Source organism: Dama dama, chromosome 10, assembly GCF_033118175.1.
Source record: "Dama dama isolate Ldn47 chromosome 10, ASM3311817v1, whole genome shotgun sequence".
In the NCBI taxonomy this organism is placed as follows: Eukaryota; Metazoa; Chordata; class Mammalia; order Artiodactyla; family Cervidae; genus Dama; species Dama dama.
The window spans coordinates 21,849,073-21,860,558 of NC_083690.1; the positions used below are offsets into that span (position 1 = coordinate 21,849,073).

The 11,486-nt window shown below is 49.7% G+C and overlaps 1 protein-coding gene across 2 annotated transcripts in view; it reads right to left on the reverse strand.

Moving 5' to 3' along the window:
- The window catches only part of USP31 (ubiquitin specific peptidase 31), a 79,755-nt gene extending 68,769 nt beyond the window's left edge, over nt 1-10,986 (reverse strand). For both annotated transcript variants that reach the window (XM_061153004.1, XM_061153003.1), the window contains exon 1: nt 10,363-10,986. In XM_061153004.1, coding sequence (XP_061008987.1) covers nt 10,363-10,986 — 624 coding nt within the window. The remainder of the gene's footprint in view (nt 1-10,362) is intronic.
- Between the last annotated feature and the right edge of the window lie 500 nt (nt 10,987-11,486).

The window sequence follows — 11,486 nt, forward strand, 5'->3', positions numbered from 1 at the left end:
CCAAGTTGTTTGAGGCCCTAAGCCTGTGAACATGATGGACAGGCCTTTCCCACCTCTCCCTTTATCCACCGAGAGGATTCCTGCCAAATCCTTCCAGACTCAGCCCAGGGGGGCATGTCTCCAGTCCCCCACCACTCTCCCATTCCCCCTTTAGGTTTGCAGGGCACTTCTGTACACACCTCTAACAGCACTCATCCTAGTGAAAGTGAAGTGAAGTCACTCAGTCGTGTCCGACTCTTTGTGACTCCATGGACTGTATCCTACCAGGAACCTCAGTCCATGGGATTTTCCAGGCAAGAATACTGGAGTGGGTTGCCATTTCCTTCTCCAGGGGATCTACCCGACCCAGGGATCGAACCTGGGTCTCCCGCATTGTAGGCAGACGCTTTACCGTCTGAGCTACCTCCTGCTGCTGCTGCTAAGTCGCTTCAGTCGTGTCTGACTCTGTGCGACCCCATAGACGGCAGCCCACCAGGCTCCGCCGTCCCTGGGATTCTCCAGGCAAGAACACTCGAGTGGGTTGCCATTTCCTTCTCCAATGCGTGAAAGTGAAAAGTGAAAGTGAAGTCGCTCAGTCGTGTCCGACTCTTCAAGACCCCAAGGACTGCAGCCTACCAGGCTCCTCCGTCCATGGGATTTTCCAGGCAAGAGTACTGGAGTGGGTTGCCATTGCCTTCTCCGAGCTACACCCTACCCTACTGCAATTGATTCTTTACCCCTGCCTTCCCTTCTAGACCCAGAATTCCTTACGGGCATGGACCATCTCACTCATCTTCATACAGCCTGGTGCCTCCCAACACGGGACCAGCACAAGCAATGTGCTCAATAAATCTGTAGACTTAATGAATTATGTCCACAATTCTTCAACCTGAATTTGACTCTTAATGGATATAAACTGATGTTTCTGCAGCTCCACACTGTATTCAGGGCTAAGAGCAGGAAGTCAACCAAAATAAGACAAGCTTCATGACTCAGCTTTCTTGGTTTTCTGCCTATCTCTCTGCCCCTTGAACGAGTCCAACAAGTCCTCCCCTCCTCCTATCCCTTTATTTTCAGTTTCCCCCAAGGGGCTGGCCGTGGGCTTCTGACTACACACTCAATGCTCCTGGCTTTGGTTATCACCTCTATGCAGCTGAACTCAAGCTATTAAGATTCCTTCTTAGATATCCCATAACTCCTGATCCCACATGTTCAAATTACAGCCATGATCTTCTCTGCCCTCAGTGCCCCTTTGTGGACTGCTCCATCTCAGTCAGCTCTCCCCTTATTTACTGTCTCCATCACCCATGGCTGACCCTGCTGTTGCCTTTACCTCTCCATCTCTTAGCTGCTGTTAATCGCTCAGTCGTGTCAGACTCTGCGTTCCCAAGAACTGGAGCCCGCCAGGCTCCTCTGTCCATGGAATTCTCTAGGCAAGAATACTGGAGAGGGCAGCCAGTCCCTTCTCCAGGGGATCTTTTGGACCCAGGGATCAAACCCGGGTCTCCTGCATTGCAGGTGGATTCTTTACTGTTTGAGCCACCAGGGAAGCCCTAGTGGAGTCTCCTTAATGATGGCACGACATCCTCCAACATGTCTCTGGAGTCACCCTTTCCTCCTCCTCCTCATGTCGCTCCTGTGACCGCCCTTTCCAAACCCTTACTTTCTCCTCCATCGGATTCGTTTTTGCTCACCATCAGACCCATTTTTCTGAAACATCTTTTTTCATCAAACCAGAGTCTGCCCAGCTCAAGCAGCCTCCACTAAACCACTGCTGACTACTGCCTCAAGGCTAAATAGTTGTGGCAGGCTTTCACGGCCACACCTAATCTGTCCCCTTTCACCTCCTCAGCCATCTAAATTTAACTCCCCTTCTCACCAAATCTGTGGTTCTCAACCAGGAGCAATTTTGCCCCCCAGGGGACATCTGACAAAGTCTGGAGACAGTTTAGATTGTCATGACTGGGGTGGGGGCAGGAGAGTACCACCCGCACCTAGCAGGGAGAGGACAGGAGCGCTGCTCAGCGTCCTACACCACCAGGACAGACCCCACAACAAAGACTCACCCAGCCAATAATGCCAGGTATGTCAACAGGGCCAAGGTTGGAAAAACCGCTCCAAATCCCAGACGCCCCAGCAGAGAGCCCAGGGCCTCCTGACCCCAGACGCTGTGCCTTTACTCAGATTATTCCCCAACAGTCTGAAATGGCATCTCTCTCTCCTTTAACGGCCCAAGCCTTATTTATCCTCAAATCCCATTTCTAAGCTACTTCCCACAGTTTTAAATATCACCTGTAGACCAATGAGTCCCAAATCTTTAACTTTAGCCAGTTCCGATCTTCTGAACGCCAGACTCCCTTATCTACCTGCCAACTAGACACCTCTCGAGTGTTCCATCTAACACATCTGAAACTGGACTCCAATGCTGCTGCTCCTCAAGCAACTGCACAGGACAAGTAATCACCCCGCTGCTCAAAACACCGGGGACTTACTCTGACTGCTCCCCTCTGCCTCAGGGCCTTCCCTGGAATCAATCCTTAAGCAAGTCCTGCCAAGTCTACCTCAAATCCATCTGCTTCTCCATCCTGTGCACCACCTGTAGGTAGCTTTACCTTTGCAAAGCCTCCTAACTGGCCTCCCTGCTCCCAGTCTGTGTTCGCTATTCAGACTCAGAACGTGATCACTTCATGCTTCAAGATCATGCCAGAACTCTGCTTAAAATCTGCAATAGCTCCCCACTGCTCTTAGGATCAAATCTAATCCCTTCATCTTGCCCTACAAGGGGGTCCTATAGGCCCCACCTCTGCACACCCAGCCCCCTTTTCCAGCTTCATCTATCAGATGCCCCACTGAGCTCTCTAAGCCATGAAGAAGTCCTGTCAAGACTTTCAAAGGTACCCCAGCCCTGCCCCTGCAGAGCTTTTTGAATACATTTTAATCTCTCTACCTGGTCATTATTCTCTCTCATACACCTTAGCTTTTTCTTCTTCACTCTAATTATCTTATTTTTGTATTTATTTTTGGTTGTGCTTGGTCCATGCTGCTGCGTGAGAGCTCTCTCTAGCTGCAGTGCGCAGGGGTCACTCCCTAGAGTGACTGGGCTGCCTCTCCCATTGCAGAGGCTCTAGAGCACAAGGCTTCTGGACCTGCGGCTCCCAGGCTCCAGAGCAAAGACTCAACAGTCATGCCGCAAAGGCACAGTTGCTCCGCTGCATGTGGGATCTTCCTGGAATAGGGATCGAACCTGTACCCTCTGCATTGACAGGTGGACTCTTAACCACTGAACCACCAGGGAAGTCCTCTAATAAATTTTAAATTTCACATTTACCAGTGTGTGTTGACAAATACATCTGCCTCCCCTGTAACAATAAAAGTTTCAGGAAGGAATGGACCGTGGGATCCGGCACTATTTTTTACATCACCATGCTGTCTGGTTTACCCCTATATACCCAATGACCGGGGCCTCCCAGGTGGCTCAGTGGTAAAGAATCTGCCTGTTAATGCAGGATACGAGGGTTCCATCACTGGGTCAGGAAGATCCCCTGAAGAAAGAAACGGCAACCCACACCAGTATTCTTGCCTGGATAATCCCATGGACAGAGGAGCCTGGCTATGGAGTCGCAAAGAGTCAGACACAACTGAACATACACACGTACCCAATGACTAGCGCAGCATGTGATATGGAGTTAGGAGCTCCATAAATTCATACCTTTGTAGAAGCTTAACGGCCAACAATGAATGAATGAGTCTTCTACTTACACTTGTGCTCATCACAATTTCACCATTCTCTGAACCACCACCCCCCCGGCCCCGAACTTTACCAGTCAATACAGTTTTTTAAAAATTTCCCTGTAATACTGGTAAGTTCTCTGATAGCTAGATCTCTGTCCCAGAATCCTCACACTTAATCCTCTATTCCAACCCCTCCCCTAAACCAGTCCCTTTGTACACAATAACTGCTCAGTAAAAGTGGTATAAGTCAGCAAACACACGAATCCACAATGGCCCTGTGTATCTCTGTTCCCCAACTAGTCTTCTTTATGCTTTTCTTGCACTTTCTCATGAAGCTGCACACACCAGCTGGGCATGTACTGGACAGAGAGCCACATGCTGCAGAAGTGTGGAGAAGAGGCACACCTAGAGGAACAAGCCTGACCCAGTGAAAGAAAACAAGTTTGAAAACTGATGAATAGGGCAGCCACTTGTAAGAGGAAGCCTACGTCAGGGGCGAGGCCCTAGCATGCAGCGTGGATGGGTCAGAGTCTTGTCCTACACAGGCTCTGGCTGGGCAGTCTGGAGAGGCCCATCAACAGTGTAAACTTACGTTCCCTCTGACTCAGCAACACCATAGCCAAGACCTACTCCTTAGAAAAGGAGACTAGATACATGGTGAAGGATTGGCTAGACTGGTTAAAAACTATACAACCAAAACACCATGAGTGGTGTGTGCCTATTGTGTGTGCCAGCCACGAAGTCATGTCCGGCTCTTTTCAACCCCATGGACTGTAGCAGGCCAGGCTCCTGTCCGTGGAATTCTCCAGGCAAGAATACTGGAATGGATTGCCATGCCCCCCTCCAGGGGATCTTCCTGACCCAGGGCTTGAACTCGGGTCTCCCGCACTGCAGGCAGATTTTTTTACCATCTGAGCCACCAGGGCATCTATACAACTGTTAAAAAGAATGACAAGGACCTGGATGTTATTAACAAAAAACAATGAAAGCTATGCTAACTGTGATATAATTTCAAGTCCAGGATAGGGACATAGAGGAAAGCAAGCTGCAGGACTCTATGGGGAGTACGAGCCCATCAATGCAGAAGACGTGTCTGTTATACGCATTTAAAAGGTCTGAAAGGACGATTTTTTAAAGAAGACTTCCAGCAGTACCTAAGCCTCAGGAGCAACAGCACGTGCATGAAGCTAGCTGCAGCTGACCAAATCATTTTCACTGTGATTTGGCACTGCAAACTGAGAGGGGAAAAATGCTACATGTGTCAGCACGTCCACCCGGCCTGTTGATACATTTTCCGTTGAGACCTGTTGTTTCAGTGGCCATGCTGATAAGGAGACCACAGAACCAGAGCTCCGTGTGTGCACTGGCATCGGGGGGCTGGTGACAAACACGCAGTCAGAACCCTCCCTCAGCCTCTAGCCAGCAGGTGAACCTCAGTTTCCTCACCCAGAAAGGCTGAGGATCACTCACACCTCACCCCAGTCTTCTTCCAAGTCTACAATTTGATGACATTCTCACTGCCTTTCTCCTTGAAAGGTTTGGAACTCATAAACAGAAGTGACCACGTTTGACAGACAAGGAAACAGACCAGGAAGAGACAGTCCTTCTATTTAATACTGTCATAAATCGGAAGGTGATCAACACAATTTCATTTTGTTTCCTACTTTTCAAATCAATTTGAGGGACACCCTGAAGTCAGATTACTTCTTAGGAACCACTGTGAGATGTCAAGGTACTAAACGGCTTCATACAAACCAGGAAAACTTTCACCATGGGACTGTAGCATAAAATCAGAGCTCCCCAGTATAAGTCCATGACAAAGTAAGTTGTGAATCTGAGCCAGTGGAAGCCTGACTGCTAGCTTGTCTGCCACCACTCATTTATACACATATACTCCCTTTGTAACCATTTATACACATATACCCCCTTTGTAACCCAAGAACTCTCACTAATAAATAAGCACCACCAGGCACCAAAGTTCAAGGGAAAAAATGTAGGAGAGAAAATTCAATTCATCAATTACTTTTTGTTTTACAGCAGATTTGGAAGGAGTCCCCATAGTTCTTTTATCAGTAGATCACTCTGTTCCAGTTGTTCTCTGGAAGCACAGTTTGAAAACTGCTGCTATAAAACCTATCTTTGTTACTTGAAAGATGACCATCCGCCTTTCACTTACTGCAAAAGGGCAGTGAGTACTAGAAATCAGAGAGCATGTGTACAAACCTGGAACACCCAAGTGAGCATCCTATGAAAGTCAAGACAATACACTTATTTTCTCTTAGAACACTGAGCACTCAAGTTTCAAAATGATTTACTTACCCTCACAGTTTTACTAATAAGACAGTGATCCAAGGATCCTGCCGGTAAAGTCTAACTTTTACTCTAGAGCTGCAGCAAACAGGGAAGAAAAAGTCAAGACAACATCAAAGGCTGGGAAAGGAAGGAAAACTTGCACTAGGGAAATTCAAAACACTCCTCCAACAGTTTCTTAACCTCAGCACTATTAACATTTGGGGTTGGATAATCCTTTTTGAGGGATACTGTCCTGCCTGTTGAATGATGAGCGTGTGTGTGCTCAGTCATGTCTAACTTTTTGCCATCCCATGGACTGTAGCCCGCCAGACTCCTCTATCCACAGAATTTTTCAAGCAAGAATACAGGAGTGGTTGCTGGTTCCTACTCCAGAGGCTCCTTCTGATCCGTGGATTGAACCTGTGTCTCTCGTGTCTCCTGCACTGGCAGGCGGATTCTTTACCACTGAGCGACCTGGGGAACCCACGTAGTATGACAGCCCCAAACCTGGAATCACCCCATTAGCTGCCAGCAGCAGCCCAACCCCCGCTGTGACACCCAAGTATGGGTCTCCAGACATCAAATGTCCCCAGGACTGGGGGGACAGGGGAGGCAGAAGTGCCCTGGCTGAGAACCACTATTCTAAGAGCAGGAGAAAACTGTCTGCGCAAAAAGAGAAAAAGATGTAAGTGGCTGCTAGAGAAATGTCTTAAAGCTTACCAAGATTGAACCACTCAACTTCTTTCATTCTAGAAAATGAAAATCCAACCTTAACAACCATCCAGCTTACCCAAAACCAAAAATCTTTTTCCTGGCAAGCTCCTAAGGCTGAAATCAATGTAGTTAAGACTCCTAATTGAAAATCTTACAAACAAAATTGTTAGTAACTAGAAGTCGTAAGTCAATGAAAATACATTCAAAGACATACTAAGCATTTTTTTTTTTCTTTTGAGATCGCAAGGCAAATTACTCTAAGGTGATAAATTGTTTTTTATCTCCTCTGCCAACTGGCAGTGGCTGCCTGGAGCCCAGAATTCAGCAGGATTCTGAATGTGAGCTTGAGAATATCACTGTCTGCCACCAACAGGTGCAGGGGGTATGGTGACCAGTATGTTACCATCCACTGGCTTCCCGTTCAGCATTGTTTTCACAGGCGCAGTGTCTTCCCCAAGTGAGCGTGCCTAGCACAAGGCAGGCGAGGCACTTCGGTGGGCCTCCTATGAGGCAACCCCCTCCTTTACTATCTCTTCTATTAAGGCAAGAAAATCACATTCCACCTTCCTGCCTCCATGGCAGCCAGGGGCAGTCCAACAACAGGATTCTAGTTAATGAGATGTCAGCAGAGGCCTGTGGAGGGGGCTTCTGGAGGAACTTTCATTTCCCTAATGACTTCCTGCCTTGCCTGGGTAGAATGCCCTGAGGTGACTAACATGGAAAAACAGCCAGTAATAGCTAAGAATAACAGAATGGAAACACAGAAATGGTCTGGGTTCTAAGTAGGCCCAGAAACTCACTGCACCACCTGAGAACCACCTATTTCTAGACTTCTCACAGATGAGCTAATTCAACAATTTTATTGCATAAGGCAAGGGCTTCCCTGGTAGCTCAACTGGTAAAGAATCCACCGGCAGTGCAGGAGACCCTGGTTCGATTTGTAGGTCGGGAAGATCCCCTTGTGAAGGGATAGGATACCCACTCTAGTAGTCTTGGGCTTGCCTGGAGACTCAGATGGTCAAGAATCCGCCTGCAATGCAGGAGACCTGGGTTCGATCCCTGGGTTGGGAAGATGCCCTAGACATGGGCATGGCAACCCACTCCGGTATTCTTATCTGGAGAATCCCCATGGACACGAGTTTGTGCAAGCTCCAGGAGTTGCTGATGGACAAGGAAGCCTGGAGGGTGACAGTCCATGGGGCAGCAAAGAATCAAACAGGACTGGGCAACTAAGCAGAGCACAATGCTTAAGGAACCCTCACCAGGGTTCGCTCCTTCCAGGCCAAATGCATTCCTCACTGAACAAACCTGCAAAAGACGGAATGAACGAAGGCAAAGTGAAATCTACTAAGGGTTCAGAAGATTACATTTTTTAAAAACAGGGCCTCTAAGAATCTGTTCAACTTTGCCAAAGCATACTTTTCTAGAATTATTGACCCATTTCTGTGACAGCTTTTTAATGGATAAAAAAGTGAACACAACCTCTTAAAAAGCAATGAAAATGTTCACATACAAAAACGCTGTAGAAATTGATTTTCACATTTTGGAATAGAAAACCAAATTTAAAACACTGGGCGTGACCTTGCAAAGCTGGCAACTGCTGTGGCTACTTTAAGGCACATGCAAAAAGACTGATAGTAGCTGGTGGGCTGGCATTCTCTCCTACTCTCTTATTTTGAGATCTCTGACATGAATCTCTTTTTTTTTTTTTTTCCAGTTCCTATCCCTGTCAACTATTTCCATTCAAATTTCCAAGATCAAATAGCGACCACTTTTTTCTTTTTAAGAAAAACAGGGTAGAGCAACATAAATAAAATGTAAGTAAAATGTATTAAAAGAAGAGAGTGTTGTTCCAAAGCAAGAAAGTAGGTCCTCAACCAAGACTGATTCCTTAGATAGCTGACCCTTTATATTTTAATCAAACCATTTGCTTAAATAGATGTATTTTAGAAAGACACTTCATAGCACCAACGGAAAGCCAGTACCATCTGCCATAAATAGAAGACAAATGTAGAAACAAATCCAATGAAAACATATTAAATTCTAGCTACTGTTGCCTACTCAAGTCTCTAAACTGGAAGCTTGTTCTCTCTGCTATTAAAAAAAAAAAAATGATGGGGGAGTGAGCAAGAACTGTTAAAGACATGCTATAACAAAGCTGAGACTTTCTCTTCGGCATAATCAAAAAAGAGAGACAACAGAAAAGGAATTAACTTTCTTACTGTATGCTTTCCTTCTATTTATATCCACTTCCCACCTGAATCCCAAATCATCCCAACAATCCCAAATCATCTTTCCCTTTTGATTAGAATAAGAGCCCATTTCCTATTACAGTCTAAATGATCCTACACCATCTGGCCCCAGCCCTCCACTCACTCTGCTCGCCTCTCACACACCCACAACAAGGATCCAAGGGCCACATCGAGCCCACTGCCTGTTTCTGTACAGCCCACCAGCGAAGAATAGTTTGTAGAGATGAATACTTGCAATCAATTTGATGGCAGGGAACATTAATTTTGAACTCCAATTAAGCTAATCATTGTCCTCTCCGGGGGGGAAAAAAAAAAGTCCCATTCTTCTCCTTGGTAGAGCTGTATCACAAAATACTGTATTCAATTATCACATTTTTATTTTAGGCAGTAAAAAAAAAAAAAGGAGTAGAAATGTATTTTCTGTTGTTATATAAGTAACTACATTCTATCCCCGAGTTTGCATTTTGACCAGCAGACCCTAAAACATTTGCTATGCAGCCCTTTACAGAAAGAATGCGCCCATCCCAGAGCTACCCTGTGGATCAAGTGCACCAAGTTCTTTCCACCTCAGGGCGTCCGCACTTTCCTTACTCCTGGGAACCGCTCTCCCCAGAGCTCCTCAAGGAGGGCTCTCCCTGTAGTTACTCAAGTCTCAGAAAGTCACTTCCTCCTAGAAGTCGCCCTAATCCTTTCCCCTTCCCATGTAATGTACCCCGCCAGCACATGAGTCACATCGCCAGCTTGTACCTCCTTCAAACCACTACCTGACATTACCTCGTTAACTTATTAAAGTTTTTAATAATACAAATAATAATGGCAGCAAACACTCATAGTACTACACACAATGGAAACACTTTAGGTACCAGGCTGAACCCTATAAAACTGCCAATCTGTAAGACAGAACGGTCAACAAAGGGTAACTTCATAGGGTTCAACCCAACATACCAACTTGTAAGCAGCTCACAACCCAACATATCAACTTGTAAGCAGCTCACAACCCAACATATCAACTTGTAAGCAGCTCACGACCACCTATGAAGTAGGTACCAAAGCAGAAAACTGGCACAGAGGCTGAGAAACCTGCCCGAGGTCACACCGCTTGTTAAGTGGCAAAACAAGGATCTGAACCCAAGCTCAACACTCCCATCCCCAAGAATGTAAGTTCCAGGAAAGCGGACGGTCTTGCCCATTGTTCCATCCTTCCCCTGTGCCCACCGCACGCAGCAAGCCCTTAACGCGCGATCAATGAGGGAACGACTCTCCTTGCAATCTGCACCATATGCCCGGACTCGGCGCCCACTCCCCTCTCTTTAGGCACCCAGAGCATCAGTCCTTCGGGCCGCGACGGAAGCGGGGAAGGAAGCCCTGGGCAGGCGGCTGCTCAAGGGCTCACCTTGAAGTCGCGGCTGTGCTGCGGAGTGTACTCCAAGGTCCAGAGGGCCCGCACCAGGTGGGCCAGCTGCTCGGTGACCTCGCCCTGGCCCTGCGCGCCGCGGCCCGCGGGCTGCTCGGGGTCAGGCGAGGGCTCGGGCCGCCCCGCCCGGTACTGGCCGAGCGCCAGGTACTCGGCGAAGAGCTCCGTGTTGCTGAGACACTGCAGCGTGGCGTTCATGAAGCACGTGTTGCCGTGGTTCCGGAGCCCCGCCACCCCGGGCACCGGCTCCGCGGCGCAGGCGGGCGGAGCGGGCGAGGCGGGCGGCGGCGGGCACGGCGGTGGCGGCGTGGGCGCGGCGGCCGGCCCGGGCGGGAAGCAGCTGCGGAGGCCGCCGCGGTCTGGGGCGGCGCCCTCGGAGCTAAGGTGCGAGAGCGTGGACAGCGTCTTGAGGACGCGGCTCATGAAGCTGCCCACCGAGCGCGCCGACGAGGGCGAGGAGGGCGCGGCCGGCCCGGGGCCCCCGGCGCCGCCGCTGCCGCCCGCGCGGCCGCTCCGGAACAGCCGCTTGCTGAAGGAGCGCTTCTCCTTCCCGCCCGCCGCCGCCGCCGGCGGCCCGGGCCCGGGCGCCGTTACCTGGGACATGGCGGTGGCCGCCGACGCTCATCACCGCGCCCGCCCTCCCGGCCCGCGGCCCCGCCACGGCCGCCGCCGCATCCCGCCGCGCCGCGCCTCACCGGGCCGGGGGGCTAGACGCCCCACACACCTCAGAGCGCCGCCGAGCGAGCCAGCTACCCAGCGAGCCAGCCTCGGCCGGCGGGGCGGGCGAGTGCGCGCGAGATCCGCCCAGCTGGGTCGCTCACGTGACCCGCCTCCAGCGCTGCCCGCCCTGCGCTGAAGCCGCCGCGGCCGCCATGTTGACTGCGGGATCGGAGCTGCCTCCTCAGTCAAACGCGATGACTGGCGGCTCCGGGCGCGGTCGTGCTGCGTGAAGCCCGAGAGAAGCCATGTCTAGTGTGGGCAAGGTCCAGGCGCCGCCGGGGAGCGCTCGGCTCGCGCAGGGTGGTGGACCCCCGGGGCGGGTCTCGGTCTTGGCTGCTGTGATGGTGAAGGCCTTGGGAAAGTGCATGAATGAGAATGCCGCT